The sequence below is a fragment of the Hypanus sabinus genome, chromosome 23 (assembly GCF_030144855.1).
Source record: "Hypanus sabinus isolate sHypSab1 chromosome 23, sHypSab1.hap1, whole genome shotgun sequence".
Classification (NCBI taxonomy): Eukaryota; Metazoa; Chordata; class Chondrichthyes; order Myliobatiformes; family Dasyatidae; genus Hypanus; species Hypanus sabinus.
Genome location: NC_082728.1, coordinates 27328842 through 27346830, shown reverse-complemented (window position 1 = coordinate 27346830; position 17989 = coordinate 27328842). Strand labels below are relative to the sequence as shown.

General features: G+C 36.7%; 1 protein-coding gene across 2 annotated transcripts in view; it reads left to right on the top strand.

Annotated features, from left to right (window-relative positions):
* Positions 1-17989, top strand: part of LOC132380076 (casein kinase I) — a 48914-nt gene that overhangs the window by 25886 nt on the left and 5039 nt on the right. Inside the window, exons 5-9 of one of the 2 annotated variants that reach the window (XM_059948608.1) lie at positions 451-621; positions 2413-2561; positions 6446-6614; positions 9181-9320; positions 17653-17715. In XM_059948608.1, the coding sequence (XP_059804591.1) occupies positions 451-621; positions 2413-2561; positions 6446-6614; positions 9181-9320; positions 17653-17685 (662 nt within the window). In that variant the 3' untranslated portion in view covers positions 17686-17715. The remainder of the gene's footprint in view (positions 1-450; positions 622-2412; positions 2562-6445; positions 6615-9180; positions 9321-17652; positions 17716-17989) is intronic. The other variant, XM_059948607.1, reaches the window with a different exon arrangement.

Genomic DNA, 17989 nt, shown 5'->3' with positions numbered 1-17989 from the left:
ATTAGAAATGCTTGAATTTTTGGTGGTTGTTCTCTGCATGTCATGTGCATGTTTGAATGGTAACAAGATCTCAATTTATTTTTTGAGTCAGCAGAGAATTGATTTATCTCACTGCTCCACGATGCAAGGTTTTATGGCATTATGAAGCATGACAGGCTGTTTTTTGTTGCCAAGATGTTGTGGTTATGAGCAATTAATTTGTATGAAACATTTTGAAAATGCCCTGAAACATGTTACAGCATGATAGCAACATTGTTTTCAGTCTGACAAAATATATATTTACTAAACTTTAAGATGTACTGAACTTAATATTTTGCATTGTAACCTTTTCCAACAAAATCCAGTTTGTAAATACATGAATTTTTGGTGCAGGTATTAACAGTTAGTTTGATGTATATTATAATTATCATTTAATAACGTCCCAAACTGATGTTCGCATTTTTTTTCTAGAGCAAAGCCGGCGTGATGATCTGGAGTCTTTGGGCTATGTTTTGATGTACTTCAACTTGGGGTCATTACCTTGGCAAGGCCTAAAGGCAGCAACAAAAAGACAGAAGTATGAGCGCATCAGTGAAAAGAAAATGTCAACACCCATTGAAGTTCTCTGCAAAGGTTACTCATGTAAGTATAAATATTGAGGTCATAAAAAAGTGTCACTGTAAAAGCATAGTCTAATAGTGATGTGCATAGTGATCTGTGAGGGAAAGGCCATGTTGAAATGGACAGTTGAATTGTTTTTCTTTTTGTCAGATGATTCTGATTTGTTATAATAGTTTCTGGAAAGCAAGCCATAATTCATCATTGCAACATAGTAACTGGTTCAAATTTGATCAGTTCTAAAATCAGTGGTGGTGAAAGAAGTCCTCAGAATACTTATTAAGCATTACACATTTTAATTGTGAGCTGAATTTCTATTTGTGCTCGGCCAAATCCTGTGAGTTAATACTAATTTTTCTGTATATAACCATTATTTAAACTCCTATAAGACCAACATTTATTGCTCATTCCTAATTGCCCTTGAAGGAGGGGTTTGCGAACTACTCCCTCGATCCTCTACAATGCTTTTGATAAAGGTTCTCCCACTGCTTAGATGTGTGGTAATTTCCAGGATTTAGATCCAGTGCTGATGAAGGAACAGTAGTATGTTTCCCAACTATTGTACAATCTGGGGCCTTTGAGAGTGGTGTAGGTTACAAAGTCACAAAGCGCCGGTCATCAATGACACAAATGTTTAGAGGCTAAATAGAGAATTCATCAAAATAGTTTAGTTTTTCTGTTGAGCCTGTGTTGTTGAAACTTTGGTCTTGAAGGCAATGAGAAAATATTCCATCACACTCTTAGTGGAAAAGCTATGAGGTAACTGACGATGAATTACTTGCTTTTGATTATCAAAGGCAGATGATTATGCTATCTTGTGTCAAAGATGCTCATTGCCTGAAATTTTGGTGGTACGTAAAGTATTTCCATGTATCAATCATGATTGCTTACTGTCTCTATCTTGACAAAAGCAAGTGTAGATGCTTATTTTGTTGAAGGCAAGTTAAGTTGAACATTGTGCATCAGCCGGTGAACACCCACATATTCTTACGTTTCTACTAAAGCAGCAGAAGAAAGTTGGATTTGGGAAATGATTGCAAGGAGTGCCTGTGGATAGATTGCCAAAAACCACAATTGTTAACCTTTGAAGTGTGTACCCCTTTTATTTTGGTGTCAGCTTTACCAGGTCTCTGATGTCACACTCAGTTATATCCTGGGGTGAAGTCAGGAATTATGGTCCTGGCAAAACCTGAACTGATTATTGACCGTCACGTTTTTGATGAATCATAAGCAGTATAAGTCCCATCAGTTCCAGTCAGAATAACACCCCTCTATCGCTAACCTCTATATAACACAAAGGGTTTTAGAAAATTGACCTAAATCCTTTTGAAGGATTTAACAGCAAAAATGTGTACAATAGATGTTACATTGAAGCCAATGGAGAGAGGAACTCGTACAGATTTTCACTGGATTTTAAATTAGAGATCCTGTATTTTGTTATACTCTTACAAAAGTTTGTCTTTTATTTGAAATTTCTTTCTTTGCCAACCCCAACCCACTTTTCACCTTTTCCCACACCCCCCCCCCATCATATTGTCATTTCTTTGTTTAGGGAAAGGGTCTGATTCTTCAATGTTGGTTTTGTAAATAGGTAAAATTAAAATAATATTCCTACTAATCAGTTTTAAACATTAAGTGTAGCTCATGTTTCAGATTTGACAGTAACCATCTATATATATTTGATTGTCTTCCTCTTGTCAGATAATATTTGGTCAGTTAATTATGAGCCTATTCCATCAACAAGATATTAAATGAATGTAGAACGAAATTTGGGAAAATAACCAATTAATTGACTTTTTTCTCATTTCCACACAGCTGAGTTTGCCACATACTTGAACTTCTGCCGCTCCCTGCGTTTTGATGACAAACCAGACTACTCTTACTTAAGGCAGTTATTTCGAAACCTCTTCCACCGACAAGGCTTTTCGTATGACTATGTCTTTGACTGGAATATGCTTAAGTTTGTATGTGTAATTCTGTTTTGGGTAACTGTTCAATATGTTATATAAAAATTCGAAGTTTAGTTCTGATTTGGTATTAGAAATTTACTTCATATTGGTTGACAACCTGTTTATTAAATAACATAATCCTTCTTGGTCTTGAGTCCTTTAATTATTTTGATCAAGGTGGTTTACTATTAGACAGTAAGACATGCGATCAGAATTAGGCCATTTGGCCCATGAGTCTTCTCTGCCATTTCATCATGGCTGATCCATTTTTCCTCTCGGCTCTGATCTCCTGCCTTCTCCCCATATCCCTTCATGCCCTGACCAATCATGAATCTATCAACTTATGCCTTAAATATACACTTAGACTTAACTTCCACAGCTAATTGTGGCAGTAAATTACACAGATTCACCACTCTCGAGCTAAAGAAATTCCTCCTCATCTGCATTCTGAAAGGCCACCCCTTTATTTTGAGGCTGTGTCCTCTGGTCTTACACTCTTGTACCATATGAAACATTTCTCCACATCCACTCTCTCAAGGTCATTCACCATTCAATAGATTTCAGTGAAGTCACCCCCCGTTCTTCTGAATTCCAGTGAATACAGACCAAGAGCCATCAAACGCTCTTCATATGACTAGCCATTCAAACTGGAATCATTTTCATGAACCTCCTTTGAACCCTTTCCAGTTTCAACACATTCCTTCCAAGATAAGGGGCCCAAATCTGTTCACAATACTCTAAGTGAGGCCTCACCACTGCTTTGTGAATTTTGAACATTACATTCTTGCTTTTATATCTTAATCCTCTTGAAACAAATGCTGACATTACAATTGCCTTCCTCACCACAGACTCAAACCTAAAATTAACCTTTATGGAATCCTTTGTGCCTGTTTTTGTATTTTCTCTCCATTTAGAAAATAGTCAACTCTTTCATTTCTTCTACCAAAGTGCATGACCATACACTTCATGACACTGTATTCCATCTGTCACTTCTTTGCCCGTTCTAATCTGTCTTAGTCCTTCTGTAACCTCCCACTTCCTCAAAACTACCTGCCCCTCCCTCATCTTCATATTGTCAGCAAACTTTGCAACAAAGCCATTAATTCCATCATACAAATCGTTGACATATAAAATGAATCAGTCCCAACACAGACTCCTGTGAGAACATTAGTCACCAGCAGCCAAGAAGAAAAGGCTCCCTTTATTCCCAATCTTTGCCACCTGCCGTTCAGTCACTGCTTTATCCATGCTAGAATCTTTACTGTAATACCATGGGCTCATAGCTTGTTAAGCGGGCTCGTAGCTTGTTAAGCAGCCTCGTGTGGCAATTTGTCAAAGGCCTTCTGAAAATCCATATACAAAACATCAACTGATTCTCTGTCTATTCTGTTTGTTATTTCTCCAAAGAATTCCAATAGATTTGTCAGGCAAGGTTTTCCCTTGAGGAAACCCTGCTGACTACGGCCTATTTTATCATGTGCCTCCAAGTACCCTGAAGCCATATCCTTCACAATCAACTCTCATACCTTCCCAACCATTGAGGTCAGACTAATGGGCCTATAATTTCCTTTCTGTTATATGCCCTCTCTTTGGCTTTTATGTTGGCTTTGACTTCTCTTGTTAGTCACAGTTGTTTCATCTTGCATTTAGAATACTTATTCCTCTTTGAGATGTATATATCCCGAGCCTTCCGAATTGCTTCCAGAAATTCTAGCCATTACTACTATGCCGTCATCTCTACCAGTGTCCCCTTACAGTCAATTTTGGCTAACTCCTCTTTCAGGGTGAATTTAGACATATTATGATCACTTCGACCTTAAGGGTTCTTTTACCTTAAGCTCTCTAATCAATTCTGGTTCATTTCACAACACCCAATCTAGAGTAGCTGATCCTCTAGTGGGCTCAACCACAAGCTACTGTAAAAAGCCATCTCATAACCATTCTAGAAGTTCCACCTCTTGAAATCCTGCACCAATCTAATTTTTTTCCAATCTATCTGCATATTGAAATCCCCCATGACGATAATAACATTGCCCTTTGTAATCCTGATGTAATTTGTAGACCACATCCCTACTACGGTTTGGGAGTCTGTATATAATTCCCATCAAGGTAATCTTATCCTTGCAATTCCTGAGCTGTATCCATAATGATTCAACACCTCCGACCCTATGTCACCTCTTTCTAATGATTTATTTTCAATTTTTACCAACAGCAACACCACCCCCTCTACCTTCCAATTGACTGCAGTTTTGCCAGTCATCAGCCTCTCCTTCTTAGCAGTCTCAATACACATTGCCTCTTGTTTGTAAACCAACTACAACCACCTCATCTTCAACACTATCGCTCCAGTTCCCGTGTGTGTGCGGCCTTAACTCCTGGTGGAATCGTCGGGGTGTCGTCATGACAAGCTTTTTGCACCGATCTTTTTGGTGATTGCTCATCATACTTGGGCATCTGAAACCTGGCGAAGCCCATCCCTCTCCAGGTTTTTTGGAGCCGGCTGGATTCGAACTTGGGAGCCTTCACTCCGAAGTCTGGTGCTGATGCCGCTAAGCCACCAGTTTCCATCCCTCTGCTAAATTAGTTTAAACCCACCTGAACAACTCTAGCCAACTTGCCTGCAAGGATATTACACAGGTTCATGTATAATCCATCCCTTTTGTACAGGTCATATTTTCCCCAGAAGAGACCCCAGTGAATCCTAAACCTGAACCCTGGCCCCTGCAACAGTTCCTCAGCCAACAATTTACCTGCCAAGTCATTCTATTCTTACCTAACTAGCATGTGGCACAGGCAGTAATCCAGAGATTACTACCCTGGTGGTCCCATTTCTCAGCTTTTTACCTAGCTCCCTAAAACCTCTTCACCTTGTTTACCTATGTTATTGATGCCAATATACACCAAGACTTACGGCTGCTCACCCTCTCCCTTGAAAATGCCATGGACCCAGTCTGTGATATCCCTGATCCTGGAACCAGGAAGCAACATACCATCCGGATGTCTCCAATGCATCAACACTTTTCAATCTCTCATTAAGTGTCCAGATTGACTCTCACTACAGATTTTAAAAGTATGATCTCCAGTGCCACTTGGAATGCAAACTCGGGAAAAATTATATTCATCTGAACCCCTCAAGCTAAATTTTTTTTACTTTTTATTAAAGATCCTTTGCTAACACAGGAATGCAAATGGTTTCTTAGTTTGGATAAATGGACTTTTAACCAAAACCATGAAACTCTTAAGGTTATAGTGTAGAAGGCCATTAGCCCATTATTGTTTTTGCTAACTATATAACATCTACTGCAATCAGCTTTCTTCCTCCTGTTCAATTTTGTAATACTAGCTTACATCCACAATTATTTTTTTGGTAAGCTGTTCCTGCCTTTTATAGCCTGAAGTGGTGGTCGAGATCTGTTCATTTTCATCTTAGTCCTTCATGTCACTCCTGTTACACCTTCAACAATCTTTGGAAACCACATGTAGCTTCTCAAAACCATTATGCAGATTTTTGTCGCATTCATTTTGAATTTTTTGAGAGAGTCAGTTTTCCATTTTAAGAAATTCAAATCTACATTAACTTCAGCCATGTTTAATTTCCACTCTCCTAATGAATGTAGTTTAAGTTACAAGTCCACCCTGAAGCATTTATAATAATAAGTCTTTCTACTGAGGGCACAGGGCTTCAGTTAAAGAATACCTACTTGCCTATTAAGGAACTGGTAGCATGGTGGATGTTTAAGTAACAAGTGTTCTTTTCTTAGGGGTCCACTCTATTATTAGTCCTATAAAAGCAATGTGTTATGTAGATAATTTTGGAAATTTAGTTAAGCCGCTGGTTCTAAAAGATGGGAAATTGATTGACACATTTTTGCCTAAGGTTTCTTTCCTCATCATTTCAGGGGGCCAACAGAGCAGCAGATGAAGATCGGGAACGCAGGGAGCGTGAGGAAAGAATGAGACACAGTCGAAATCCAGCAGCTCGTGGATTACCCTCAACTGCCTCTGGAAGACTGAGAGGAAATCAGGAAGTGGCACCACAGACACCGCTTACACCCACGTCTCATACTGGTAAATCATTAACTGAATTCAGAAGCAGCTGCGAGAATGTCTGAGTCATCCGCTTTATTATGCGGATCATAACGTTGAAATCTTACTATGGATTGTTCTAAAAGCAAGGAGGCCTTGCATCTTTTAGCACATATTCATTCTTAAAGGTTCTATTGTCAGAAGAACAAATTCAGCTTTAGGGAAATTAGAGTGGTACAGAATGGAAGACTGGCACGAATTGGAAATGATTAATTGTGTGCACTATATAAATGAATAAATCAGGAAGTTGTAATTGAAGCAAATACTTAATTGGACACAAAGCACTTTGAGATGTGCTGAGATTGTGAATGCTATATAAATGCAAGTATTTGCTTTTCAGATAGGATCTAATTATGCATAATCTCACTTCTGTAGCTAAAACAGATTATCTCTGCTTGTATTTATGGTTATATAAATAATTGCTAAGAGCTTCAGTTTTGAAAACTAATAAGCACTTGTGTTTTGTTGATTAGTGAATATTGACATGCAGCTAAAAGAAAGGTAAGACAAGAATATTCAGGAATTATCTACAAGTTTTAAGTAAAATGTGCTGGAGAAATTGTTAGAATTTAGCTTTCCAACCTTTTACTTAGTCTGACCCTGTTTAAAATTAGTTTTCACATTGCGTTGCCTGTCAGATGTTTTGAAGGCAAAGTTGGGAATCCCTGCTTAGAAACACGTCAGTAATGCCATTTTGGGAATTCTATCTTGCAATTCACTGCAGACATAGCAGAGGTCTACCAGTGAAGCACATCTTGCACTGACTTGTCCTCCTCCCCACCCCTACCAACTTGAAACAAGCTTTATGCCTCCCTTTTACAGTCTTACGCATGATGAAAGGACAGTCATATTATCAATCTTTAGACTTACGGTAGTTGTTCTTTAGTATCCTTTTGTTGCATCTGACTCCAGAACCCACCCCCAGTTTTACGAAGTGGAGAACTGCACTGAAGTCCTTTCATCCGCTTGATGCCAAATGATTATTTACATTTGGAGCAAGTAGTCCAGCATTGTGTATTCACAATTGGCAGGAAAATATAATTATTATGTAAGTAGGAGATCTTGTACCATAGATGGAAATTGTGAATTCTAACTGAGAAAGATTCAGAGATTTTTTGGTAGAGATTATTAGGATGTTATTTTTCACAATTTTTGCACCTCAAAGATCATTGTGAAGAGCTTGCATTTTTTCAAGTGGATGCATTGTCTTGCTCTTGTTGCCTTCTGTTCTTTGTGGATTTGGAATCAGTATTTGCTTCACTTCATTTAACAAAAACCATAGCTGAAACCTTGTGCGACTTATAATCTTTGCACTTAATGTATTTCTCATTGTCTGTAATTCTTCTTGAGCATTTGACAGTGTTTACCAACTCAGTCTCCTTGGACATCTACTTTATAACCCATATTTGTGACTGCTCTTGCATTTTATATCGTTACAATACTATTTATATTACATTACGTTCAGTAGCTTCTCCTCTTGAATGCTTCCTTCCACTTAAGCTTATTCCTACTACACTCACACACATTTGGTTTCCTCGCTAGCCATCATGTTCTAGAATTCATACACTGTCTAGTGTTTGCCATCCTGAAGTTAAGCTTTTTACCTATGTGGGAAAAACCAGCAAAGATCTGGCATGGGATTTCAAACAGTAGTTCTGCTTCTCCATCACCTTATTTCAACCCCAAGATCATGATGGAATCTGTGCCTCCCAATTGTGATGCTTTTTAAGACGGGTTGTATATTGCCAAGAAGATAAAAGGTCTAATGAAATTTGTATCTAATAGCTGCCTAGATTATATAAATATGTAGATGATTACGGCTTTGCAAGATAGCAGCTAGTCATTTATGATTGAGAAAGGGAATTGCCATTGTGTAGTTAATTCACTGCTCTACGAACTTACTGCAGCTGCCTGAGATATGGCAATTTTTGATTTAAAAAAAAATTAAGTACAAAGTGAATGATAGAAAGATCTCTCATATTTCAGTTGCACATTTAAATTGTGACCAGTTAATTTGTAGATCTCCATTTTCAAAATGCTCCATCTATACTTTAGAAGAGACTAACATGTTAATCTTTTGAATGTTTTGTGCCTGTATTGTTAATTCACTCATATGGACTAATTATTGATATGGGCTTAGTTTGTCAAACCAGGTTAAATCCAACACTGGATTTTGAAATACTTGTGTCTAAAATATTATGTAATTAAATACATAGTTTATAACTGAACTTTTGACCATTTTTTTAATTGAATGTTTTAATTGAAATTTGATTCCTGTGGAAAACTGGAGGTTTCAAAATCATTCATGTGAATCTATAAGTTTGTAAATGAAGCATTTTGAACTGGGTTTTCGAAATAGGATCATCTACCATTTTCTGCACAACTAGAGAATGGGCTTGAAATTGATCTTTAAGATACCTCATTCCATAGAAATATTACTGGTGCTCAACTGTAACTACTTCAGCTTAACAAACTTGGACACTCCCACCAGTCAAACTTTTGCCTATGAAGTAGTTTGTAATTGATGTCCTGCTGTTTTTTCCTTCAGCTAATACATCTCCACGCCCTGTCTCTGGCATGGAACGGGAGCGGAAAGTGAGCATGAGGTTGCATCGTGGCGCAGCTGTTAATGTTTCCTCAACAGATTTGACTGGACGTCAGGACACATCACGAATGTCAACATCACAGGTACATTCCTTGCAAAGCTTTAACTTGAATATCATGCATTTTCTCGTTGCTTTAAGGGATGTTTGAAATTCTGTTGGCTTTAGATGATGCTTTGGCCAACAATGTAGAAGGAATTAGAAGACCAACTGTTGTCAATAAAGGTGATCAAGGATATGTAAAGATATTTGTAAATACCCAATTACTTCACCTCTGTCCTTTGGAGAAAGAGACATGCTGGTCTATGTGTGTCTCCCACAGCAGAAAGGTTATTTTTCAGGTAGCTTAATAAGCCACTTAATTGTACAGGGCAACCTGGATGGACAATAAAATGTAATCGCAACATTTTAAATTGAAGAAAATTTTCTGCAAATTTAGATGCAGACGGAATACTTATTTAGAATGTACAGCTGACCCTCCACTTGGCAGGGATTGGGGTTGCTTTATTCTAAATAAATTGCATTAAGAATATATTTGTATTCTCTATCCCGGATCTTTAGTAGTAACTTGTGAATTCGATTAGGGCAAATTGCCATCTAGTTTATTTTTCACATCTGTTGTCATGTTTGTTTTTGCATTCATTCATGAAAAGTTACACATAGTTATGCTTCACACATCATCTCTACATAAACAAATTTTTGTTAAAGTAAAATTACCTTTAAGCCAATTTTAACAAGTAAATCAAAGTGAAATATGTACACAACTTTCCCTGATATGTTCTGTCCCTGTTTTAAAGACTTGACTTGGATTTCTATTTGTCCTGATGGTCATTAGTTATCAAAGATATTTAAAAATACAGGAGGTGAAGTGAAAGGTTTCCTTTGGTTTAAGATGTAATGGCATTGAATGTTTCAATATCATAAACATAATTTGGATGTCAACTGAAGAGGATGATTCCTTAAGGTTATTGTTATGTTTAAGGCATGATAAGCTTTGGAATCCATACAGAACTTTGGAAAATGTTAGCTGAGATTGGGCTAAGAATATTAAATAAAATATAGCTATGTTTTGATCTATCCCACTCATAAAATATTACGATTCATATTTTTGTTTTCATGTTCTCGCACTGTGGAACTAAAGTCATAATTCTGCAGTTCTTGCCAGCAACTTAATATGGGACTGATACTTGAATCACATCTGTCCTGAAACAGGATATTCTCTGCTGTTAATAGGTTTCTCTGACCATCAGTAAAATACGTGCTCTTCCATATCTTGCCATTATTCTTCTGCAAGACATTTAGCTCAAATGTAGATTTTGTTGAAGTATGTATATGAAGGTGATCTTGCCCTCTCATTCCAAATATTGATCTCCCACGATTAAACCAATTGCAGCAGTTTATTTTGCCCGCGAATTATGCTCAAAGAATACCTTGATGTCACAGAAACACATGGTCAATGCAACAAAAGATAGTGAATTCAGCTACTAACATGCCAGGTGTATTTGTTCGGCTCTGTCATTTATTGGCATTGTCATGGTGCCTGAATAACTTGTTAATGAATAAAATATTGGATCTTAAGGAGGCTACAATTCATTATAAATTTGCAAAAATGAAATCTAGTTGCCCTGCATAGACAAATCTAGTTGACTACTGAAGCACAAACCATTCTCATTATTTCGCATTTATGAAGATCATTGAACATGAATTGTTGCATCATATACAGTGGGTTCCTGTTAATTGGGGCACATTTGGGACTAGTATATTTGCCCCAATAAAGCTGCTGTCCCAATTATATGGTTTTATGGGAATAGTTAGTTATAAGATAAACTACTATTTAACTGAGTAACAAATTATGTATTTCAATGAAATATTTAAAAATCAGAATGCTACCAATACATCGACAGTACTATGAAAACAGTATTAGTTCCTAATAGTTATCGACAGAGGAATTGTTCAAGTGTATGCTGCGGTGTTCTTTTGGTTGACTGTTAATAAACAAAATTGGTGCAGACAGCTAGTGCAGATAATGGACTGCCTTCATGCAAGGCTTTCAACAATTGTATCTTCCAAAACATTTTCATTCTAATATTCAAGATAATTTTGGGTACCTTCAGATGCTTCGTAGGTAATTGCCTTTTCCAAGCCTGAATGCTTGAAATGGCAGTGAGCAAAACAGTTGTGAATTGTCTTGCTACGTATTTCTCACCAACTATCAGTGACAAAATCACTGCTTTTTAAACACAAAACACATACAAGTGACACTATTTTAAAAACTGTTTGCTATACACACAGTGCAGTGTCCTTAACGGCCATGCAAGAGCACGTGACTGACACTAGTTAGAACCTGTTTGGTAACTTTCTGCTGTCCCAATTAAGTGATACAGTGTCCCAAATAAACAAAGGGATTTCTGGCTGTTTTCTCAATTACAGAGTTGTCCAGATAAGTGGCTGACAATTAACCAATGGCCAAATTAACTGTACTAAAAGTAAAAGAGAATCTCATAATAGCACATTGTTTTGGGAAAACATTGGGGAAAAAAGTGACTAATTGGAAGATCTTTGCTTTGCTTGTGTATCATGTATATATTACTCACTTGGGCTGTTTACATATATTTTATCAGAAATTTTAATTTACATGCTTTCTGCATTCAGTATTATTTTGTTTCCCTATAGACTCTCATAAGTACACAGATTTCTTTCAATTCTGTTGTGCTCACAGCCCTCAATGAATAATCAAATAATTTACCTCTGCATGTGCACAGTCACACTTGCATGGAAGCATGAGTGTGCACACAAGAAGACAACTATACCTCTGAGCATAATTTTACAAACTCGTACAAGGTGGAAGGTAGTGACAAATACCTGTAATGGTTGGCCAAAGTAGTCTATTGCAATTTGTGGCTGAAAGAATGAGACTTTGAGAGTCCAATATTTGAGTTCAACAATTTTAACATCTATTGATGTACATTCAAAAACAATATTTTGAAGGATTCCTATGAATTCAAGAGCATTTCTGGTGTGGTGTAGTTTATGCCCTTAATTTTTTTTTACTAAGCCTTTCTTTTAAATTGATCATATTTTAAATGCAATTATGAGACAAAAAGCAGTTTCAGGCCTTAATAGGAAAATAGTAGGCTGATTTTTAATATAGAATAATGGCTCTAGATGAGTTGGAATATTCTTGTGCTAAGTTTGTCATTGCTGTTCAGTTCCCTTTTCTATATTCCATTTGCAGCCAACCTTATTTAAATTTTTAAAACAAAGTAGGAAGTAGGTCACAAGAAAAATCTGTACTCTGATCAGATGGACCTCCAGGATAAAATTTTGCATTTCTGCAAAAGCCCTCATCTCATGTTTCAATCGTGGGTGTAATTTGAGAGTTCTACTACAATAAAAATAACATGTTGAAAGTTCATTTTGTGTAGCATTTGCTTGGAGAGGGGAATTGCTGCCTCAAATGAATTCAGAGTGGTGCATCAGAAATAGATTAACTCTGTTTGTTGCATTTCTGCACTCTGTAGCAACACTTCAAAAAAGGAATGAGTGACTTTGAGTATTGTTGAACTGAACCATGCAGCCTTTTCTTTGTTACTATGTGCGTGGATGAAAGTTAAAAGTCGTCAGTTCTGACATTTACACACAGCAAGTGGGTAGTTGTCAGCGGATATTGGTGAAATTGCGAATTTAGCTACATGCTTTAGAGGAAGTTGCACAGTGTCCTGATTGAGAGCCAAAAGTTATTTGCATCATCTGTGTTCTCTCCCTTTCCCACCCACCTCAAAACATCTCAAATATGACTTACCATTACACGTAGTGAAATAAATAGACATTGTATTATCTGATTTTTCCTTTACAGATGTTTCTGGATGAGTTACGTTGGAGGTTGTGAGGATGCATTTCTGGTAATTGTAAAGAGAACTTGCAGCCCATTGGTGCCAAAAACAAGAATCCTTATTTTAAAAAAAATAATCCATTCATTCAATGAAAGTTTTGTGTCCAGTGTGATATGTTACATTTCCAAATAATTTAAATTTTCAAATGATTGTTTAATTTTTATACAGATAGCTTCTTTTTCTTGAGTGCTTATTTATCAAACAGGCCCAAAAAAGTTTCGTTAAAAAAAACTTACATTAAAAACTTGAAAGTCACCAACTTTTTAATGAAATATTTATGAAGTAATTTTGCTCCTTTAAATCTTCCTTGAAGATTGTACATCTTCCTCATTTCCCTTTTCACTTCTGTACAGGCCACTAATATGGAGGTGATAATCATCTCTTAGCTACCAGTGTCTGGATTATTTTCATGAAAATGGAAAAGTGCATTGCAACAATTTTGGGTTTGCAGCAGCCATGCTGGTTTGGCTTGTGGTGAACTAGTGTGCTCTCTATGTGTGTAGGCTGGTGATCTGTGCTTCTCTGCTGGTGATTTGTGCTTCAATCAGAGTGAAGTCTGCTTGCATACTATGAAATACTGAAATGATTTCTGAATGTTCTTGTCACATAACTCAAAGCACAAAAAGAATGGGCATTCTCCATATTACAGATGTGCAAACTCAGGATTTGGGCAAGAGTAACAGTTTAGGATAAAGTGGGATTCATTTGTTGTCCTAAATCATTTGTTTGCATGTATAGGGATTTTTTTTTGTTTTCCATGGATTTTTGTATTAAAATACTTAACAGTTTGGATATTAATTACTAATTGTCATAATTTTACTAATTTAAAGTATTCTATTTTCTCTCATTCCCAACTTTTCAAATTTGAGCGCATCAGAGCTCAAAAGTTAAAACATTCACATCCTATATGATGTTTCAAATGTTGTAACATACAGGACCAAGGATTGGAAGGTGGTTTTAAATGTGACAGGCTGTGGTGGAGAGTAGGTCAAATTGCCTCGAGTTCTACGGTATTTTTAAGACGATTGTGAGAGCATCATAACAGTGAAGTATTAAATGGGTTAGAAATTGCTGTTATAGTACCTGGGAATATGTTCTCCACAGTGCCATGAAAAAAAATCACTTTTCCCGTGAAGAATGTCAACTTTGCTGTACAGATCTAAGGATGAACTTTTTTAGAATACATTCACAGACTTCTAACTGCAATATGGTCATAGAATATCAAAAAATAGATGATTCTATGATAAAGGCACATCTTGTAGTTGTGATCACAATAGTTTTTTCCCCCATTGCAGTATCTATCCTATAGCCCCCATTGAAGATGGGGTTAATTAATGATGTTTATTACAGCAAATTGTAATCTTGCTACGTCTCCAAATCTTTCTATTCTGTGTTACCAAATTATAAGTAATGCCTTTTAACTTCCTTTAATTTTCCATTTAACAACAAGCTTTCAACATTTTAAAATAAAATGGAGCACCTATTCAAATCATCTTGGATTGCTCTAGGTCACTGTTGTAACGTTCAGAATGTAAAATATCTTAATAACCTTCATGGCATTGTTATCAAATAAATAGAATAAAGACCAGAACACATTATGAATGATCAAAAACAAAACACAATCAAGGAAGTTTTTCTGCAGATACATATTAAAGTACAGTTGCAAGAAAAAGTTAACATTTTGCTATTACATGATTTTCTGCATTAATTACTCATAAAATGTGGTCTGATCTTCATTTAAGACACAATATTAGACAAACACAATCTGCCTAAACTGATAATTGTACTGTTCATGTCTTTAGTGAACACATTATTTAATCATTCACCATCCAGTCTGGAAAAAATGTGAACTCTTATATTTAATATCAGATGAAACCTCCTTTAGCAGCAATAACTTTCACCAAACATTTCCTGTAGCTGCTGATTATTTTGGACCATTCCTCCAAACTAAACTGCAATTCATAAACTTTTCTGCAATACCTTGCATAAACAGCACTCTTTAGGTCATGCCATGGGATCTCAATTGGGTTAAGGTCTGGGTTCTGACTTGACTATTCTAAAACAAGAATTTTCTTCTTTGTAAGCCATTCTATTGTTGATTTACTTGTGTTTTAGGTCATTGTCTTGTTGCATCATCCAACTCCTATTAAATTTCAGGTGACAGACTGCTACCCTGACTTTCTCCTTTAAAATGTCCTGCTACAATTTTGAATTCATTGTTCCCTTAATGATTGCAGATTGTCCAGGCCCTGAGGAAGCAAAGCAGCCCCCAAACCATGATGCTTCACAGTTGTGATGAGGCTTTGGTGTTGCATAGTGGTGTGCATCTCTTCCAAAAAGTCCAACTTTTGCCACATCTGTTCATAGAACATTGTCCCAGAAGTATTGTGGAACATCCAGGTGGTCTTTTGCAAGCTTGAGACTTGCAGCAGTGTTTGTTTTGGAGAGCAGTGGTTTCCTCTGTGGTGTCCTTCCATGAACACCATTCTTGTTCAGTGTTTTTCTTCCAGTGGACTTACGAACAGAGTCTTTAGCAAGTTCTAGAAATTTCTGCAGGTCTTTTGCTGTTACTGTTGGATTCTTTTTTTTACCTCCTTCAGCATTGCATGTTATGCTCTTGGTGTGATCTTTGCAGGATGCCCACTGCTAGGGAAAATAGCAACAGTACTGAATTTCCTCCATTTGTAAACAGTTTCTTACTGTAGACTGATGAACACTCAGGTTTTTAGAAATGCTTTTGTAGCCTTTTACAGCTTCATGCATCTCTAAATTCTTCTAATGCCCTCTGAAAATTGCTTTGATCAAAGCATGGCGCACGTAAACAGATCTTTCTTGAAGAGCAGGCTCTGTCAGTAACCTGACTTTGTGTGTCTCTTTTATAGGGCAGGGCACCTCTACAACCCACACTTCCAATCTCATCTCTCAGATTGGATCACCTGTCTCCAAATAGCTTTTGTAGAAGGCATTACCCCAGTGGTTCACATACCTTTTTGAACTTACAGACTGTGATTGTTTAAATGGAGTGCTCAGTACTAACGAGAAGGAGTACAATTGTTAGTGTGTTTAGGCAAATTATTTGTGACTTAAATGAAGATCAGCTCCATTTTATGAGTATTCAATGCTGAAAGGCAGGTAATTGCAAAGGGTTCACAAGCTTTTACTTGCAACTGTAGTTGAAGGTGGTTATGAGGCAGTAGGAAAGCTTTATTTCTAGAGTACATCCTCCCTGTGGAATGCATGGGTTTTCCCCAGATACTACTGTTTACTCCCACAGTCCATAGAAGGTTAGTCATTGTAAATTGTCCTGTAATTAGATTGGGGTTAATCAGGGTTGTTGGGCAGTGTAACTCGAAGGGCCTACTCCTTGCTGTATCACTAAATAAAATAAATAAATCAAGAAACTTAAATTTTAGCTAATGTCATTGATTTGACAAATATGGTGAAACTGATTACAAGCTGCAAAAATATGGTTATTCACATTCTTGTATCGTGAATTATTGGTGGCTAAGAAAGCAAGCAATAGCGGAAGCAATAGTCTTTTTTTTGTACCCCCGTGCATGATGGTTTAGATGACAAGAAGATCATAGACGTAGAAGTAGATGACCAATATTAATACGCAATGGATGATAGTGTGGATATTTTGTTAATGTTAATCTTAGACAGAGATGCCAATCTTGTATTTTAACTGGTTCAATCAGAGGTGATTGGGTTTGGCTAATATTAAAGAATTTGGGCAATGGCTTTATTCTTTTCCTGTGTTAACTGGGGGAAATTTCAGCTCTAAGGATATTTTGGGAGTTGTAGGAGATTGGTGATGTGGGAGTGGAACCTGCAGTGTTCCACATGATGTTGTTGGTGTGCAGCTGAGAAATGGAATAGGGGTGAATAAACTTTCAAAACTCATCATCTCTCTGGTTTGACAATCAATATGATTTGATCTGAACTTTGTTACATTGCAGTATGAGGAGTGTATTGTTTTCAACTCGTGGAGAATAAAAGATTCACACCAGATTATTGTCCTGTTCAGTTGGTTTATAAGTGTACAGAAGTTTATAAACTGCTTTGGAAAGCCATTTGTAAGATGTTGCTTGGGTTTGTGCTTTAGTGTTGATTAGGAATTGAAATCTGGATTTTTGTGCCTAGCATATATAACTAGAAATTGCCAAACAGTAGTTTATTAAGCTACTTTACCAAGAGACGTCCAAAGTTGGATAACCTTAATTTAAAGTTAACAATTATCTATTTTCTGCCTGTATTAGTTAAAATGCTGCCATTGCGTGTACCCTAATTTGTCCATTGGTGATACTGTCCTGGACATTATGAAGCAATTCGTTTATTGGTGTAGAATGGGACCTATTTTCTTTCAATAAATTCAGCATGGTCCCCATTTCCAAGCTCTGCAATATGTCCAAAATGCTAATTTAAATGAATACATGATTACTTGAGTATTACAACTCATTGTTTACGTTGGTTTTGTCTGGGTATGGCAAAGATTACAATTGGTTGTCTTTTCCCCCATATCAGAATAGCCTAACCTTCGAGCATCATGGCATGTAACTGGTCCACACGCATTGAAGGCAGCACTAGGTGAGTTTATCTCAATCCCATCTCTTTAAAGTAGAAGAGATTGAGGATGGAAGGCAAATTTTCCTAAGGATCAAATATAAATACTTTAAAGTGCCATGAGCTTTCCACTAATTACATTCTACATCCAAGATGCTTCCTCAGTTGTTTCAGGTAATTATTGATGAGTTCCTCTTTATGTAAAGGTTTGCAGGAAAAATGTGTAGAGTATGTGCTTTGTTCACACTCAACTAAACAGTGGATCAATACAAATTTGTATTTGATCCATGAAGGAAGA